Genomic DNA, 20,193 nt, shown 5'->3' with positions numbered 1-20,193 from the left:
GGACTTCAATTAAATCTCTGGCACAAACAGATATGACAGGAAACGATGTTCTTGGCCTACTTTTACAGATCCCCGTGACTTGGATTAGATACAGTGGAGTAGCTAATAAAATAATTAGAAGGTGTTATTTATAGACACATACACACACACAAAAAAACGGAGCGGCTTGACCTGACTGTCACAGTATACAGAAACATCTCTCAACAAGAGCATTGGTGTCTATAAGGAACATCACAAGCCGTTCTACAAAGCAACAACTTCAGGTGTTTACACTGAGCATGTGGGACAATCACAAGATGTTAGCAGAGGAAACATTACTTTAGTGCTGCGGCCTCATGACACTTTGCCATCAGTAGAGAAAGAAAGAAATGCTAACTGTTGAAGTGAAGTCACTCACATTTTATGTTGGTCTATATACACAGTTCATTCTCCTCTTTTAAAGCTGAACCTCTGATTAATCCCATTCTGGCAGTGAAAGTATCTTGTTGAAGCTAATTTGTTACATGGTCGCCTGCTGCGTTTACATTCAAAGAGATCTCCACTGATGTCACAGTGGTGTGCCCCTTCTGACTTCCTCTTTGGGCATCCTTCAAGCGTGAAATGGCCCTGTTGGGTCCCTGTAGAGTCCTTGAGGGCCACAATAGGCCCAGAACATCTGTGTGGTTTAACAGTAGACAGGGCCTGAGCAGACCGGAACATGTCTGTGGCCCTCCCACTGGCCAACCCTTTAAGCCCCATACAAAAGCTTGGTTGCAACTTAACAATAACACAGTCGTGCACAAGTAAAGGCACAAAGACACAAAAACAAACTTATGCTCAAACACTGGCGCTTTAAAGTATTAATTCTTTTCATTGTTTCTGTTTTCAGTATACAGTGAAGCCTTCTTTAGCTTTTTGTTAAAACATGCTACTACACACGCGCATTCTGAGCCACCTCTGTAAAAGTTTGGTCCAATCCACTTCGGTCCAGTTGGTTACACATCTGCATGTTGCACAGCTTCATTTGGTACAAAGCAGCGTTTTGTCTGCTTGTGCCTGTGGCGTCATTTTGCGGTGTAAAAAGGACCTGCTTGTGCCCGCCAAGATGGATGGAGTAGGCTGGGAGGTTTGTTCATGCAGATTAGGAAATAAAGTTATATTTGGCTCATTCACTTTGCCATTAAATTATAGCTTCACTAAGACATGCACAAGCATACACAGTCCCTACTCTTTTATTAATGTAGCTGGTGAAAACATACACACACAAAACCTTCAAAGCTGTTTGGTTTAGCATTTCCCAACAAATAAGTGGTTAGAACTTAGTAGCCATGAGCACTAAAATCCCCATAAACATGTTTAATGCTATTAAGGAAGGCTGTTTTGCACTCTAGTAAAAATATAACACCATGAAGATGAGAAAATGCATTAGTTTCCTATGAGTAAAAGCCAAATGAGCCCATTTAAAGACCGTCAGGATGTCCAGGGTGGAACAGAAAGCGAACTTCTTATAAAGGGTGTAAAAGGAACTGCTTGTGGTTTGTACTTGTGCCCAAGTTCACAAACATGTAGCCAACAGTCTTGTTTTTCTATATCACCAGTGAATACTAAAAGCATTAACAGTGGTTATTCAGAGAAAGTGCCAAATTTAACATTTTCAGCCAGACGGCTTAAAATATATGATAAATCCAACCAATATTAACAAACCTACCTCCCCCCACATGCTTTTGGAAAATGGATTAGTTGGCTAAGTTTGGTCGTTATGCAACAGAATAAGTCCAGGCGCATTATGATAGGCATATTAAACTAATTAGACGCCTCAGGTACAATGAGCCAGAAGTGGTATGAATGGAGAGCAGAAATAAACTTCACCTAACAGCAATCCATGATTACATCACACCGCAGTGCCCATAGAACTGCATTATAAATGACATCCGATGTGCATTTTCCCGCCTTATACAATATCCAGGTCACATGAACGGTTTTAGTGCATGGTGAGTTTATACATACGTGCCAGTTGGAGGAAAAAAGAAGGAACATGTCGGCGTAAGTGACATGAAGGAGAAAAATAATTTATGTGCTGAGTGGCGCTGACATAATTCAATGAGCATGTCCTGTACCGTGTGTGCTGAGTGTGTGCTGAGTGCTCTCCGTCACACTCACAGCTGTTTATTATTGTTCACACTCCCGCTTTCATTAAAAACCTATTCAAGTCATGGAAATGAGTAAGTGCTTACTCATATTTGGCGATGCGCTGTGTTACATGGTATTTATTTACAGTTGAGTCTTTGTGCATGGAATGGAACAAAAATCAAGTTAACTAATGCTATTTTCTGCATAACTATTATCAGAAGCTCAGCTCAGAAATTCTGACCTGAACCCGTATGACAGTAAGTAACAATTTTACATAAGCAAATATTCTGCAGGAAGACACGAAGGCAGATGCTGCTATCGTTCTCTGTTATCATCGGCTGTGATTCCAGATGACCTTTGACCCCTCTGACCTTTACCAAAACATTTTAATACAAAGCAGACTGCATGCCAATGTCGAAAGTAAACACACACTTTCTACATATTAAAGGTCACAGTTTGACACAAAGCATTTGAGAATGTCATAGCTTTAGCCTCTTACAGACCCAAGCTTTGGAAGCTTTGGAAGCATTCATACCCCTTCACTGCCTAAAGAAGCTCCACATTGAAAAGAAGAGGATGAGGTACAGAGAACAATAGCCTTGGGAAGCACTTTTTTGATGACGTCTCCAGCAGACAGTGTGCACAAAGACTGGAGTGACAGATGGGCTTTGTCAGTGGATAAACTCAGAGTACATCTTTTCCCCCCTCAGCTGTAAACACGGTGAAAGCCGTGATGTGATCATAGAGACTGAGAAATGTCAACAAGGCTATTGAGTTTCAGGATGTGTGATGTGGTGTTGTTCTGGAGAGCACGCCGTGAGTGTTATGAGCTGATGTACATGCGTCATCAAGGATCACATGCCAAAATCATGTCACTGTCACGTGTTACAGACGAATAATTATCAAGTTTTCCAAACCGTGTGTTCGATTAAGATAATGCCCACTTAATGCCTTTACCACATCTTCAACAAAAGCTAAAGGTATGTCAATGCCAACTTTTACACCGACAAAGATCACCTCACCGACATGTTCCTACAACCATCCAGCAGGAGGAAGACAGGATTACACATGCATTTGTTGTGGAAAAAGCTCTGCAATTTTTTCATGAACAATGACAAAAAACAGCATTACACCAGGAAAGCTGTAATTAGATCCTGTCATAATTACTTGGCCTACTTTCCAACTCTTACCTCTTTCATGTAGGACAGTGAGCTATGTGGCAACAGCCTGAAACATCCTGGACAATGTTTGCCGGAGGTAATACATCACCTGGTGATCTGTACTTCAATGGAGAGGTCAGGCCACAGGGCACTGACCTCTTAGGATTCATTGGAAAAAAACTGTGCATGCCCCTCTTTGAAAAGCGGTGTCCTGGCACCTGTACAGACTGGGGAGGTGTGGAGATTTCAAACAGGATGCAGCAAAAAGTCCCGTCTCGTAACCCTAAAGGATGATCGCACAGCTCTTTGAAGCAGCCTGAACTTGTAGCTGATATCGGCCATCTGGGGTGAACATTCCTTAAGAGCATCCCTGCTAATCCATTCTCCCTGCTGCTGTTTTTATATGACAGAACGGTGTGTATTATTTAGAGGCACACTTGCCAGTGAGTTAGAGGTCTACTCTAATGCACTCGGTCCTCGGTCCTGGCTCATTAGTTATACATGGGACAAACCTGGTCTCTAGCAATTGAGACAGAAGGTGAGAGGGAAAATGTCACTGCCAGCTTTAAATATAGCAAAGAGTCCCATCCAACCAGAAAATATGCATATAGGATACACAAAGTGAGACAAATCTGTCAAGCAATATCCATTGAAAATGAAAGAATCCAGCATCCACACCCATCCATTAAATGTTGATCTATTGATCCGTTCAGCAGCTGACTTAACAGAAGCATTGAATCCTGTCTTGTCTCTGAGACAGTGACACGTCTCTGCAACAGTGACACGTACATGTGTACGTCCTGGGACACGCAGCCACATACAAAACATAGGCAAGAAAATGACACACAGAGCTGCATTCGCCACTCACCTGCCAGTCGACTCTCTCGAGCGGGCTTGCTGAGCATGTCGAGGGCTTTGGAGGTGGAGGACTTGATGTGGTCACTGAAGGACCTCTGCAGCAGCAGCAGCCTCATAGAGCGAGACATGCTGATAAGAAACGCTCCTATGTCTGTCTCCTACTGCGTCCCCACACCGATGACAGATTTAGTGGATTTTTTCCCCGTCTTTCTCTCAAAGCTTTCCACTGATCCTATTATTTTTTTAGCTTGCACAATATGTAAGCATCATATCAGCTGCTACATCTAAGCTGTGATCTATCTGCTGTAATGGGCTGGGCTTCTGCCTCCTTCTCTTACTCTGTCCTGTTCTGAGTCTGGACTGTACACTCCCGTCTACTGCAGCAAGCATCAGTGCGGTAACTGCTGGGACCTATCCAGCTAATGCTGCAATGCTCTCATATTCTATTCTGCCAGTGTGTGTGTGTGTGTGGTTTTATGTGTGTAAGTGTGAGTAAGTGCTTTCTGAAACAAGCTCCAGCACTCTCTGTGAATATGTGAGTGCTTCAGAGTCACGACTAGCATTCTAACTCGTGTTATTTTTGTCCTCTTACCTTTGTCACCTTTCTCCTCACATCCACTCTGTTTACACCTGCCCTGCCCCGTCTAGACACAGGAAGCATCAATGCGTTATATAACCCATTGCCAAGTCAGCCTGCTTGTTATGATGTTGCACCTGTCCTTGTCCAGAGGATAAATGTGTCCAGTATAACGTCTAACTCTGAGAAAGAATATCCTGTTCTTACCACACTGAAGACAGCCAATAGTCACTCAAATGATCCAAATGTAACATTTACTGTAAACACACACTGTCCAGAACAGACCCATACAGATACACATATAAACACAAGGTCAAGTGAATGCTGTTCGTTGTTGAGAAATACTCTTAAACTGTAAACATTACATAACCAAATGTAATCTGCAGAAATGGACAAAAACAATATAATGGAATCCATTACTGCTGCTGTGTTGATCGGATAATGCTGAATTAGCTCCTATTAAGCAAGCATGGCTCTCTGGGGTCTATGAGGAAGCTTAGTAACTGGTTCCTAAATGGACAGTAGGAAAACAGCTCTCAGTGTTGCAAGAAATTATACTGCAACCAAGTATAAGACATACAAAGGGCCTGAGGAACGCTCTAGACCAGCTGGCGATTTTTTAAATGCAGGTTCACAAATTCACAATGCTCGTTTACAGCCCTATGGTGGCAACTGTTTCATATTTTTTTAAATTCCAGGTCACTTTGCATTTCATCTGCTTACATAGAAAATGAAGTACTAAGATTAAATTCTCAATCTGAGGCCATTTGTCTGTAACTGCTAATGGAAGCTGGGCCAGTCGACCAGGACAAAGGTCAGATATTAATAGGTATTAATGGATCTTTTATCCGTGTCACAGGTGGTATATATTTTTGAAATATATATATATATATATATATATATATATAATTACATATTCATGTCTGCTGCATAGGGAACTATTCAATAGGTGATGAAAGGGTTATTTGTATTTACAGACAGTTCTGATTCCTGCAAAAAGCCTAAAACATTATAATTAGCTGCCTTTCAGTTGTTTTAAAAATGATTTCTCACAGTTTACTATCACCATATATAGGTTGTGTTACTCATTACCTCAGACTGTCACTATATTAGCAGGATGTGCCCTTCAAACTGCTCTCACTTAGTCAATCCTGCTGGTTCCTCCAACAAGTGAAGGTAATGTACCCGCCGCTGGCTTATTGCAGTCTGCTGATAGCACTGTGCTCATCACGGTCAATTGACTTTATGGTCTTTCAAGGTTTGCTGAGGCTGATAAGGCTGGTTTCCCGCCTCTCTCTCTCTCTTTTTTTTCCACAGCCCCTCAGCCTGTGCTTCTGCCACTGTGGACTGACCTCTTTAACAACATTGCAAATCAGTATTAGGGTGTGATACAGAAAAACAAACATCCTATAAAAGTAATGCATTCTCCTGTCCTCCCTTTTACACGCCTTGCCTACTCACATGACATCTAAATCAAATTAATCTTTTGCTATGCACGTGTGTCGGTGTGTGCTTACTCCTGAGACACGAACCATCTGGGTCAGTGTTGGTATCACAAAAACATATCAGTGTACTTTCCCTCTCTGTCTCCAGTGTACCTGTGATAAGGGGGGCAATACACAGACTGTAACCTGGATATGAGGGAAAAACGTCCTGAAGGAGGACGGGTGGAGAGGAGGGGGTGAATAGAGAAAACAATGAAGTTCTCATACCTCAGGAAGGAAAGTCTCAACAAATGCCCCCCCCCCACCCCTCTGTCAAACAAGTGTGCAGCATACCAGGAGTGTGTACCTACATCTCCGCTGCATGTGAGAAAGGTGGGAGAGGGTTACCTGCCAACATACTGACCCAGAAATGGAATCACAGAGGGGCGGATGAGGGTGGAGGGGATCTGGAAGGACTTCAAACAGTGTATATAAACACTGTGTGACCAACTACCATCAAAATGTGTATGAAAAACAATGCACTATTCAGTTCTCTGCATCACGGCCAAAAATGTGCCGGTTAGTTGAAGCATGTATGTGTGGGTGCGCCTGAGTGTGACTGTTATTGTGTGTTAGTCCCTTTGATGTGACCATCTGCTTGAATTCTCACTCTGCTATCAAACATACACTCCCTCACACTGTCTGCCCTACTTTCTTACAACTCCATTTCACTATCTGATACGTCTGCACCTTACTCGGAAAAGTTATTTCACACCTAACACCTGAAAATATCAAAATATCCCACATATGAGTCACTCTATCTCTCACCCAAACAAGGGCAATGAACCAAGCAGGAAGTGTGAAATCCTGCTGAGCCAGGAGCCGTTCTATAGCCTGAGACATCTCACACCATCATCACTGGGACTGCTGTCACACACATGTCCATTTCATGCAATGTTTTTTCTGATAAAAAGAATTGAATTCAGTCATTTAAGAATAAATATTGACAATGCTGCTGTCTGAGAATGTGGATTAGAGCCCAATACCAGGTTTTTTAGTGATCACCATTTTGATTGTGATTAATTAAAAAAATGATTGTGCTACAAACTGATCAATCAATCCTTGACCTCGTTCAGATTGAGGAAAGTCAATCCAGCTAGAGTGGGATTGAATCTGGATTGCTTTTAAGCTTGATATGTTCAGACCTACTTTCAAATCTGGCTATTGCCCACATGCGTCTGTGCTTAATCGGACTCAATCCGGCACTTTTGCTGAGCTCCAAACAGTTAGGTGCCACATCGTAAAATTCGGACCCCGTTCAGGACAGGACAGGGTGTGTGCATGCATCGTGCATGTTTCATTCATTCTTTTGGTTTCCTCTGTGGTCAAGAACGCAGTTTATTACTTTATAGCTATGTCAAAAAATAAACTCCGGACAAAGCCTTTGTAGTTCGACGTATATTTACACACAGCTTTTGTATGTGACCCGGATACTGTCCCCGTGAACCCAGAAGTGTGACGTCGCTAGCCGGATTTGCTAGCCACATTTGCCCGATTTGGCCCGAATCCCGCTCTAGCTGGATTGATCACACAAGTCTGAACGAGGTCATGTGTAGTAGCAGCCTCCAGAGTTGAGCAATCCACTTCTTTGCCTGTATTAGGAGTTAGTGACAGGGACAGGGACAGGAACCGTTTCCATGGATGAACATCCAAAAACAATTCTTTATAACAATTCATCTTGTATGTCTGGAAAATAACTGCTGTCATAAAAGAATTTACAAATACTCAACATCCAATCAGGTACAGCTTGATGGCCTACTTTCCATAAAAAGCAACACTTCATGTATATGTAATGAATCACATAATAATGTGCTGAAAAGGGTAAACTGAGGCTCATGACACAATGCCTCTTTAAGTGTCTCTCTTTAGTACAGGGGAGACTTCTGTTGTTGTAACTCAGGGAGTTCAGCAAGCTGATTTCCTGTTGTAAATCCCCCTTTATGCTGCACTTTCCTGTTCAGAGAACCACAGCTAAGGAGAAGGTCTCACAGCTTTGACTGAAGTAAACCAGCAATAATGTATGTTTGTAAGTTTTTGAACAAAAGAACCACCTCATAGTTATTTTAAGATGCTGCTGTGATAAAGCAATGTGTACAGGATTTATATACAAGCAGTTGGAGATGTATTCAGCTCAGAGTTAGCTGGTGAGGTACAAATTGGATGAGCTCCATAATGTTACAGTACCAGCCTCGAAACAGGAAGCAAAGGAGAGTGTCAGATGGGAGGGAAGAGGAGAGGCTGTGTTGTTGAGGCTGGTGTAGTTGGACAGGGGAAGCCAGGAATGTGACCTTGCACAAACACAGTCACTCCTGTACTGGATGTGGCAAAAAAGTGGGATAAGGCAGGCTCAATCAAAGACCTGGAACAGGTACCAGAATAACACACATCAGTCAGGAGCTATTATAGACTTGGCTTCAGGCTAAAGGAGCTTCATTACATCTGTCAAAGCACCATGTCAGATGAGAGCAATGTCCTCAGACGGCATGTAGCTGCAGGTAAGGAGCACAAGTCACAAATAAGAGAAGCAGGTCATTCAGTGTGAATTGCTTAAGAGATTTCACAGTGACATTCTCATAATTAAGGGGGAAAATTGGTGAGGAATTGTGGTCTGTTAGAGCCAAAAAGCTCAGTCACAAGATCTGCAGAGGAACAGGGATTCTTACACACCATCTGTGCTGGGAGGATTTTCTTATTTTTTCATCCAGTCTGGCAGATATATAGATAGATAGATTATTTTTTTAAATACAAGCAGGATCTCGATGTTGTCAAGGCCATCCTATCCCATTATGTTAAATAGTCATGTAATTTCGTTCACGAGCAACAGTGTTAATAAGAGAGCGGTCACCCACACCCATGACTGTATGATGATTTGTATCAGTCTGCACAAGACTACAACTGCTGATGTACAAGAAATACATCACTATTTCATAGAAGCAGACAAGAAACTTCCAATTTAAATGCATACTGCCTGAAAAAATGATGACTGGTAAAAATAACAGTTCATTCAAAACTGCATGACTATTTTATGGTATGATCCAGAGTTAGATTAGACCTTCATTCTTAAACAAAAGTAGAAGACCATCTCAACACCATTCATGCATGAGTAAGAGGTGGTGTTGGCATGGCAAACAAGAAAATGGCAGCCAACCTTGTTGCCTCGTAACATGTGTTTAACATTATGAAAGGGCCGGTTTTAACCTAAACCAAGATCCTTTTGTAAAAGTGGAAAAATAGTTTTAAGAATGTCACTTTGCTGTTATAGAAAGAGCAGCAAAGCATAGACTAGACTAGATCATTTAAAAGAGGGGAATACCTTTTCAAACCATCGTAGGGGAGTTTAGTCTTATTGTTTGATATGATGATTAATTCTGGGAACCCCAGAGGTCAATATTTAGCACAACTGTATTTCAGGTTTAAATGCCAGTAACATCTCATCTGAATTCCAAGACGAATGACTAACAAGGAAACAAAGGATGAACTTGAAAAAAGAGCCAGACCGAATTGATACAGCATTCACAGGAAAGACCAGCTCCTCCCATACAAATCCCACCGAGGGTGCTAAACCACATCCAGCTTCCTTTAGTTTTCCCATCAGCCAAGGCAAGTGAGGCTATAGGAGTCCAGGTAAAAGGTCAGCCTTTAACCCTGCTGTTGGTCGGATGCCCATCATTGTGTTCTGTATTCCCATTGATTTATATTTAGACCAGTGGAGTTTGGTGCCTCAACCTCAACTATATCTTAAGAGAGGAAAAGAGAAACAAGGCATTCTTGGAAGCAGGAATCTATAAAGTGTTGTGTTGACAAGCTCAAAGACTGGTGAGAGAGTCAAAGAGAGAAACAAAGAGAAGCAGCACCACACAGTCTGTCACACACTTATCTGTCTACATTCTACTTTTGCATATGTGGAATAAGTTGAAAATCTCTGACGCACAAAAACAGCATCATAAGCACGCAAGAAGAAATGTAACAGTCCATAATCAGATCTACAACTATTCAAATCAAAGTCGATAACAAGGATTGTCAGTCACTGAGATGAGACAAAAGAAACTGACCTGTAACGTGGCATAGGAGCTAAATTTTAATTACACTTCGCATCAATGGATAATTTGCTTAAATCTGCCTCCAATTAGCTTGAAAGGTGTCCTTTGTCTGATGTGAGGCTGACGATGAGTTTAGTTTGGGTCTTGCTCAACAGGATCTATTTAATTAAAAAGTTGAAAGTTGAACTGTGTTTATATTCTGCCAAAAAATGTTTTTATATAATTCAACAAGGACAGACCTGATGGTGACACTAAGAATCTCCTGGTGAAACATTTGGTAAAATAGCTGATGGATTACACAGAAGCCGCAGATGTTAGCATTTCATTCATTACTGCTCAGCTCATTTTCAGGTTGTAGCTACAGTCAGTGAACATTAATAAACACAGCAGTGGTTCTGCTTTCTCAGTCATCAAAAAGCCATTCCATGTATTTATGCTGCAGTTATTTTAACTTTTGTTACTTGGAAATGTTGAAACATATTATTTGCTTTTTCTGGCACTGAGGTTAGATATATATCCAAGTAAGTACCTCTAAATTCACAGTCTTTACATTTGTTTACTTTCCACCATTATCTGCACAATTGGCGGGCAACAAAACTGTGTTTTAGGCTACAAAGAAGAAGAATTATCGTGAAGCTAGTAGTTGAGTATAAAACCAGAAACACACAACACTCACAGTCCTGAGTAATAACTTGTTAGGCTACAGAACTGAAACTACATGTGAAGATAAAGCACAGACTGAATGAAGAAAGTGACCTTCCATTCATTTACCTTCACTCTTTTCAAAACAAGCTAGGAAAACATCTTCATAGATCTTTTTTTTTCCTCAAATACCACATGAAAATACATAATAATATGCAAAATTATAAAAATAACGACCTTAAAGAATGGATTTAAAAATACATCCTAGAAAAATAATTTTTTTCTGTGCTTCTTCACATTTAATTTAGTGTGACACATGCTGCACCATGCTCCAATGATATAACAACCATAGTCACGCCAACTTGATAAACGTCTTTATCTTCATCAGATGGCATGGCGGTCATTTTTAGCATTCCAGCACGTTGCTGCTGTGCAGCATCTGTAAAGCTGTAAAAGTGGCATCCAGCAGTTTTAACTGCAGCAGTTGACACGTCGTCTTTGTGCACAGAAAAGCACTGACACAAGGTACGCCCTGCCCCAAAGGGAGGTCATCAACTGAGCCGTTACATAGCGTGAGCTGTGGAAACTTCTTGTTGATCACTGGTGTGCTTTCGTTGTCACAGTGACAGTAAAATTAACCGTGAATGAGCCGTCTTTCATGGCGATGCAGCGGGAGCCTTTAGGGCATGGTGTGTGATGTAACACTGTCACAAATGTGTCATTCCCAGGGGCTTAAATGGTGGAGATACACAGAGGGGGCTTTGAAGTGTCACAATGAACACTGGGCTTTGTCCTCCCCTAAACTCCGCACACTGCCATCCAACCCCCCCTCCTGAGTCCTGGGTTCCATCACACAGACGCAGAGATGACGGTTACATAACTTACTTACAGGAAGTCAGACTGATTTAAACGAAATGAAATGACCAAGAATGTCTGACCCCCTTTGAAGTTTAACACTGTGCATTTTTGCAAGCTTTAGCCACCTTGTAAAAAACATTTGGAGTCTGAGTTTTGCCAAAAGGTAGCACCATGTATGCACATAACACACAAGAACAAACACACTGACAGCTTCTGCACATTTCCCATGAAACGTTTTCAGACAGTGGCAGTAATTAGAGGGAGAGACAGAGCGAGAGTGGGTGAGGACTCCCATCAGGCTTTGAGACAGCAGGGGGCAATATGAAAGCCTCGTCCCCACGTCCAACCACCTCTCTGGCATTGTTTACCGGCATACTGACGACACAGGGGGGTGTTTAATGAACACTGCTCCCCTGCTGTCTGCCTGAAAGTACTTCTGTCTATCCATAGTTTCCTGATGACCCTGTGCATTATCAGCAGACTGCTGGCGGAGAGGCCGGAGCCAGGATGAAGGGAGCAGTCAGCGCAGTTTGTTCTTCAGATCGATTCACAATAAAGTGTACAAAGCGGATGACAGTAAGCATTGCAAAGTAATGACACAGTACAAATAAGGCTATTCATCAGCAGAAAGTCATGAGGATCAGTGATGTATGACTGAGTTGGAAAGGTTTTCTCCACTGGAGTATAAGGGTGGAGAATACTGGAAGGAAGATGAGAAAGAAATACGGGCACAGAGAGTAAGGGTCAAAAGTTTGGAGTACCACACACGACATCCAGTCTAGCTCTTATCTTGAATAAGGCGACAGGCATGATGTTTCTGTAGATGAGTCTAGGATCTTATCAACGTTTGCATCCAGTGTCTCATAGAACCAGAGCCCGTCCTCCTCCACCTCCCTGCTTACCTTCTCAGTCCTCCGCAGCCTCCATGATGGAACACTGGACACCATTATCATTCAGAAAATGTCCCAAAACCTACTCATACGACACCAACCAAGGCCCAAGACCCAGAATATCTTATGGCAAATATTTCCCTTACATGACAAGGTTGCTTGTCACAAATACAGTGAATGAATAAACAGTAAGGACTCACCAGCTTTTTCCTTCTCGGGAACAGAGGTGCTCTGAGGGAGAGAAGAGAAGACAGATTATAGCATTGATAACTTTGTTATGGTGCATTTTTTGACATCTGATGCCAGGCAGTGATTCATACTGTAAAATCCCTTCTATTTCTGAGCACTCTAAACACTTCTATATAAACATTCAACAGCATGAGGGATGTTGTTGTGATAGCTACATATTTAATCTCTGATATACAGATCTACATGTTGGTCTTAACAAAAATAAATGTATAATCTACTATGAACTACTACTAACACCATATATTGTTGTCAGCAATGACAGGATCAGCAGAGATTCATAAGCTCCAAAAATGTGACTGTTGAAGCTTTATTTGTGTAGCTGTCTGATGTGCACATGCTATAGTAACTAGTCATAGCAGATAAAAACACCCACCAGAGACTTCACATAATTAAATGTACAAGCACACACACACACACACACTCCTATGAGTCAGTGTTGATTCAACTCTCACAGAGGTAGTCTGCAGATAAAATCAGATTCTCGTCATTCCGCGCACTCACAGTAAAATTTCCTTCTTTGGATTTGTTCCTGTTTTTAAAAAATATTACACCACCAATGTGGATTTCTTAGTAAAAACAGAGCAGTTGTGAGCAGTGTCAGTGGAACATTGTGTGTGTGGAGGCAGTAGTAGTCAGTTGGAATGTAAAGGTCCTTCTTGCTGCTGACTTTTGACCTCAGGGTCCCCGGCTGATCTCCACACCCTGACTTCTTTAATCTACACTCCCCTGGAAGAGATCACGCGGCTCAGAGACAGAAATGATTATAAATGGATAAACCTTCTCATTCTTTTGTACAAAAAGCTCCCTTGTATTTGTATTAGCACTGGTAGTAGTGTACTGTGGTAGGTTTGAACTTTTTCAATTAGTAATTGAACTAGGCCTATTGATGTGACCATAAGGTTTGCTTTTTAGTTCTGGGTCCTGTCAGATCTTTTGACGTGCTATATTTTTCTGTCTGTACAAGTAATAAAATGAAATTATTGTTATAAATAGATTTTATCCTGATGACTGCGACATCACGTTAGCGAGTCAGAAACATTAAAACCTGTTTAGCCTCTGGAGATTAAAACAAACATGTAATATTATACATATCATACATATATGTTCCATAGTCACTAACTAATCAGCACTTTGGCTCATCACCACTGGCTACACATCCTTCTCCCTATGTACACAGATGCCAACGGACATAAAGACTGAACCGAACACGCCTTAAATCCACTCATATCTAGATGGATGTTATGTACAATCTTGCCATGATGAGGAATTAGTGGACCCACTTGGGGTGATATCCAATATACAACATTATTTGTGAAACTGATTTTTTTTTGTTTTTCCTTAATACATATAAAAGGTCTGCATTGTTTGCTTCTTGCATGTACTGACTGCCAAAAAGGTGGGTCGACATTTCACAACACACGACATTTTCACACATGTTGATTGGACAGAAAATCTGGTTCTGCCCAATTAGAAACAAGAAGTGTTGTCCCTGCCCTCTCTGTAATCTGGAATTTGGTTGTGTTTTGACCTTCAGGGCCACCGTAGTTACGCACTCTTTCCAATAATCCAAACACTAGCTGAGGTTTCCCACCATTTCCTATTGAAAAATTCCCCAGTGTGAATTTTATTATCATTCACTTTCACTTCAATCAGGCAGCTCGTATGTTCACACACAAGAAAGACAATGATTATTTGATGCGAAATCTGCCCTGTTGTATTTTATTATGAACCTCGCTCTAATATAATATACTGTGGCTACTCTATAAGTGTCTGCAGGCTATTTAATGCTGGATGAATGTCTTGGTCTTGCTCTGTATCCCTCAGATTATTTTGGAAGCCCATGGGTGAGCTATGTGCACACACATACTTTATCTAAAATACTCAAAAGTTACATGCGTACATGTGTTTGAACAATGAGTTCACTCATGTGCATACTGTGTGGGCAAAAACAGCATTTAATCACTTCATGGGTCATGCTTCAAACAGAACACCCCTCTGTGGACAAACAGCCTTACAATGTATGGGTGATTAATGAGACAAAGATGACACCAGGGAGAAGCCAAAGCCAAAGACTCCTACTCACTACTCTTTCACTAAATCAACAGTGCAAACAGTAGAGATAGATTTATATCCAGCGCTGTTTCAGCTGCTGGACTCAAGTAAGATTAGCTGTGCTTTTTCAGTCACAACAGTGTCACTGCTGCATTCCCCCGTGTGTGCAAAACACTGTGAATGAGACTTAGCCAATACAGCAACCTGCTCTCTTTTTATGAGTTATAATGGTGATCCGCATGTGTGTTCATTTCTTTATTACTTTTAAATGAAGTAAATGCAGGTATGCTGGCACAACACTACTGAACTGTGTCACAAATTAATATTGTCATACAAAAATGAATAAGGAAAGACTGTTCAGGTACAGCCTACACAGCACATACTGCTTCCACAAATATGCATGTTTACAGCTGAAAATGTTACTAGAATAGTATATGTGCAGGAAACTGTAAAAACCTATAATCATTCATTAGTGATCAGTTTCGGAAGATCAGAATGGGAAATGAGTAGAGGCTGAAGGTGTTTAATAACTATTATCCACCGGCTTCAAATAATGGAATCAATATGGGAGGTCTGTGTGGCGTCTCTACTTAGCACCAACGCAACGTTTCAGTTCAACCTTTCTATTGTATAAACAACACACCATGGGCTCCTTTCAATGACCCATGAAGTCGCTTACACACAGTGTAAATCTCACCTTCACCTTCATGTCGTGTTTTCCCTCATAATAGCAATTACAGATGAATAAATGTGAGCGAGGACCCACAGAGAATTACAAGAATGTGAATGAATGAGTACCAGTTAGTACCAGTGTTTTCATAGCACCATGCTCGCATTTTTTTTTTCTTCATGTCTGCCTGCGCTGCCCGTTGCATTCCACGGTGCAGGTTAGCCAGCCACTGAGTGTTCACTGGGGAGCTGTTAGACAGCAGAGTACAGGAGTGTGTCAGCTGCCTCATTTACTGCCACTAATTTACTGGAAGTGGGTTGTGTTGAGGCACAGGGGGTATGGTATGTGTTTACCTTACACACATGTGTGTGCAGTGGACTGCAAGCATGCATGATTAGGGTTATTATTGTCATTACTTTAGGCAGCAGTTAGTAAAAACTGTTACTAATGTGTTTTGTTTAGTGGAGGTGTTTTAAAATTCTTTTTATATCAGTGTAACAACAAGCTTTCATCACAATTTAGTGCATTTTTGGAGAACCAATTCAAAGTTCATAATGTAATCACTTAAATGCCTAAAAATAATAATATAAAACCTGCTTAAAAATCCTCAGAGATTTCCTATTTATAATAAAACTATATATCTAAGCTCAACTTGTATTAGCGTTAGTGTATCACTACCTTTTTTTTTTACCAATTCTTTATTGCTGATATCAAGGAGGCAGAGTAAATGCGTCTAACTTTGTTTTTGACTGCATCAGTGTCACACAGTGTTAGGCCCCATCCACACGGAGATGAAGTCGTTTTCATTTCCAAAATGTTTTTCGTAAAGACGGTGCCATTTCAGTAAATGCGTGCGTCCACATGAATTCGCACAAACCACTGAAAACGCTGTAGTACATACACCAGGCCTGTGAGTGGTGCTGTAACGTTGCCACAGATGCACTCCAGACACAGAGAAGAAGACATGGGGCACACACACAAAACTTGTGCGATGTAAACAGAATAAAATGGATCCAAAAAACTTCTTAGGTACTGTCCACTTGCGGCTTGCTGTTAGCAGAGGAGCAGAAGATTTTGCTGTTAAAAAGCAAAAACAAGTTCAGTAGTTTGTTGTTGTCGGTGTGAGCACATGTGGGTTGAGTGGGAGGTGGAGCTGTGTCGTCATCGTTTCACTGTGTTTTCAATCGTTTTGGGCGTCCACGTGGAGACATGAAGACATGGAAACAGCGATTTCAAACTTCTCCACCCTGGGACCTGTTTTCAAAAGTTTGTTGTTTTTGCACCTCTGAAACGCCGGCTCCATGTGAACGAAACGCCATAACGATACAAAACTTTTTTGGATACAGCCATTTCTGTCTCTGTGTGGACGGGGCCTTAGAAGGTGTTTGCATGAGTGTTTCTCAAGGAAGCTGCACACTTGCCCTGACCCACCAGGCACTGCAGTTTCACTAATGTAAATGCACTACATCAGGAAGCATGAACACAGCTTTGTAAAAATAATGGTTTGGATGGCTTTAGGGGGGAGTGGTGCTCAGTTTTTCAAAGAGTTTTGGAGAGACTATATAACAACTATGGTTCTACACAAGTACAGCAATTTGTACAGAGACAAGCATCCAGCATTCAACAGCCACACCTACTAACAAACATGATCTTGTTTTCTAGTGCTGTACTCTGCTTTGTGTGTGGCTGCTGTTGAGTTAGTCAAAGATGTTAAGCAAGCCATTGGCATGTAGCTCTTGCACAACAAACCCAAGCAGTCGACCAAGCCTGTTTCAACCCCATCGCCAGCCTCTCATCCTGATCCCCCCACCCCACCCCCACCCTCTCCAGCACTGCAGCTGCAGTATGTGTGTGTATGTGTGACCACCCATGGTCTGTGCTGACCAAGGATTAGGGGGCTCAGGCTAACCCAAACTTTTTTTTCTCCACCACTTAACGCAAATGGCTAAATTGGTGCAGATGGCTTATGGTCAGGTAAGCTAGCGTCTCCAGCACTACACGTAGAAGTTAAATGTGTGAGACGTGACGGAAGAGACATGTGTGAGCGTACGTGCAACGCCCCCTTTCAGAGATCCTTAGAGATGTTATCTGACGCTCATTTCTGTTTTTCGACTGGCATGAAGGTGCTCTCTTTCTGCCCTGCGTTTACAAAGGAATTTATTCTCCATGCTCTGTCAAACCAAGAGTGCACGTGTGCAGGAAAACGTGGGAAACAATTTTCATTTTATCGTTCTCCTTGAGGAAAAGTCTAAAACCCCCACCCCTCATACTTTCTCCTCTGCATTGCCTTTCCACATTTTAATAGTCTCCATATGTCACACTTAGAGTGTGTCAACAGGAAGTGATGTGATGGCTTGGTGAAATGATGCATTGGAACATTTGCTGCAGAAAAGCCATATCAGAGTCCAGATGTTGGATTTAACAGCTATTTGAAAAGAAAACAACTCCTCGCAAAAATTGGTGTCGCTCAAAAAATTTGCAAAAAAAATTCTGTAAAATCTACAGCGTGAATGGATCTTTGGTTCTTGTACCATATACACTGTAGATTCTCATAGGTCACACACCAACACAGACTGAGACCTTCCCTCACTCAACCTTGAGTCATGAGTTATGTGCTCTGTAAGTGAAGGTAAGTGAGATTCTCTCTTTCTCTCTCTCACACACACACACACACACACACACACACACACACACACACACACACACACACACACACACACACACACACACACACACACACACACACACACACACACACACACACACGCACGCACGCACGCACGCACGCACGCACACACACGCACACACACGCACACACACACACATTTGTCGTTGTTTACATGACTAAGCCAAAGCAACAGGCTTCTGGTTTCAGGCAGAGTCTGGAGGGATTTAGTGCTGGACCCCTGGAGCATAAACCATGAACTGTTGACTGACCCTTGGAATCCATCAAGACAATATCTCTTAACTTGTCTGACCACGAAGCTCTTCTTCCTGAATGTGCACATACAAAATATTCCTGCATTTCCTTTACCTTACATGAAAAGACGATAAAGAGATAAACAAATTTATTTAAAGCAATTGTAAAATCTCTAAAGAAAAACACTAAATCTGTCCCTATGATGTACAACAAGAGACATTATGACACATCTTGTGTTGTATTACAGAGATATCTACAGAGATAAGACAGCATGCAAATCAGCTAGCATAGACACAGGAAGGCCAAGTGTGGGTTTGTTTTTAGCTTAGCATGGACCAATTGTACTTCTTCTTCATTTCACACTGCTTACGACACCTTCTCCTGCAGTCACTGGCATCGGCTAAAACCGAGTGCATTGTTTGGGTGAAATGTGTGTTGAGAAGTGGGACACATAAAAGCACGGATGCAGCTTAACACAAAATAAAAAATAATCTGTTTTAGATTGTTCTGTACCTGTGCTTCACAGGTTTTATTTAATCAGAATCAGAATCAGAAATACTTTATTGATCCCAGGGGGAAATTGCTTTCAACCTTTAAAACTGATCAAACCTTACAACACTTTTATTCACGGCATCCCCTCACTATGCTCATTAAGAGGCAGAATGTGTCACCTGTTCGTGCTCACCAGGTTACTTTTGTAGCTTATGGACCAGAGTTAATAAGGATAAGGCTTAAGATCCTACTGCACCAACTGCACCAACAATGCTAGCCAGTGGATTAGCTGCTGACAATTTTGGGAGAAAGCATTGAGCGGGTTAACAAGAGGGATTAGACTGTCCTCTGTGGAGGATTGTGACAGCCCCATGGCAGGACTGTGGCGAAGCTCACTGACGTGCCAGGAGGACCAGAGGGTGAGACAACGCTGGGTGATGTAACACCATCTTCTTACCTGCCCACTATAGAGGGCACTGCATGTAGCCAAACAAGGTCAGTGGAGCTTTGAATGCTGCGTGACCTCACTCTAAACTAGGCACAGGTACCATTCCAAATGCCGCAAGAAGGTATTTAGCCATAAATACAAAACAAACACATTTAATGAGCCAACATTTCTCTGTGGGCAAGGATGATTAATTGAGCAAGACACTCAAGTGTATTTTCACTGAGGTAATGTGACTTGGAGGCAAATGTGAATGGAAACACACATCCAAAACAGAAATGTGAACACATGCTCGAGCTGAGTGTCCCAATTAAAAACCTTGAACCGCACGCCTGAATAAGCGCTGCTTAAATTGCACCTGGTTTTACTGTGCATTCCTGCGTATGTGTATATCTGTGTGTGTGTGTGTGTGTTTCTGAGAGTACATTCAGTTTGTTTGTTCCTGTGATTTATGGCACTTCATTATCAGCAAGCTGCAGGGGTGTTTCCAGATGCCTGCATTTTCCAGTCATCCTTAAGATTTACTGTCAACAAGTACCATCATCTTGCAACTATTCTCTGGATTTTTACTGTCTCCTTTTTACATAATAGATGTACGTTTCGCTTCATTGACTCGTGCGTGCTTTTAATGTTAGGGACTAGTACTCATTAGCAAAAAACACACAGTGATTTACTGTTGGATGGAAAACTGGAAAAAAAGTACTAGGATCCATATGCAGTGAATAAATCGGTGAGCAGCGTAAACAC

The 20,193-nt window shown here is 41.7% G+C and overlaps 1 protein-coding gene across 1 annotated transcript in view; it reads right to left on the bottom strand.

Annotated features, from left to right (window-relative positions):
* dlc1 (DLC1 Rho GTPase activating protein) overlaps positions 1–20,193 on the bottom strand; it is a 66,397-nt gene that overhangs the window by 34,243 nt on the left and 11,961 nt on the right. Inside the window, exon 5 of the mRNA XM_028398721.1 lies at positions 12,819–12,849. Within this exon, the coding sequence (XP_028254522.1) occupies positions 12,819–12,849 (31 nt within the window). The remainder of the gene's footprint in view (positions 1–12,818; positions 12,850–20,193) is intronic.

Source organism: Parambassis ranga, chromosome 1 (assembly GCF_900634625.1).
Source record: "Parambassis ranga chromosome 1, fParRan2.1, whole genome shotgun sequence".
Taxonomy (NCBI): domain Eukaryota; kingdom Metazoa; phylum Chordata; class Actinopteri; family Ambassidae; genus Parambassis; species Parambassis ranga.
Note: the sequence above shows the minus strand (reverse complement) of the source record. Positions and strands in the feature narration are given on the sequence as shown.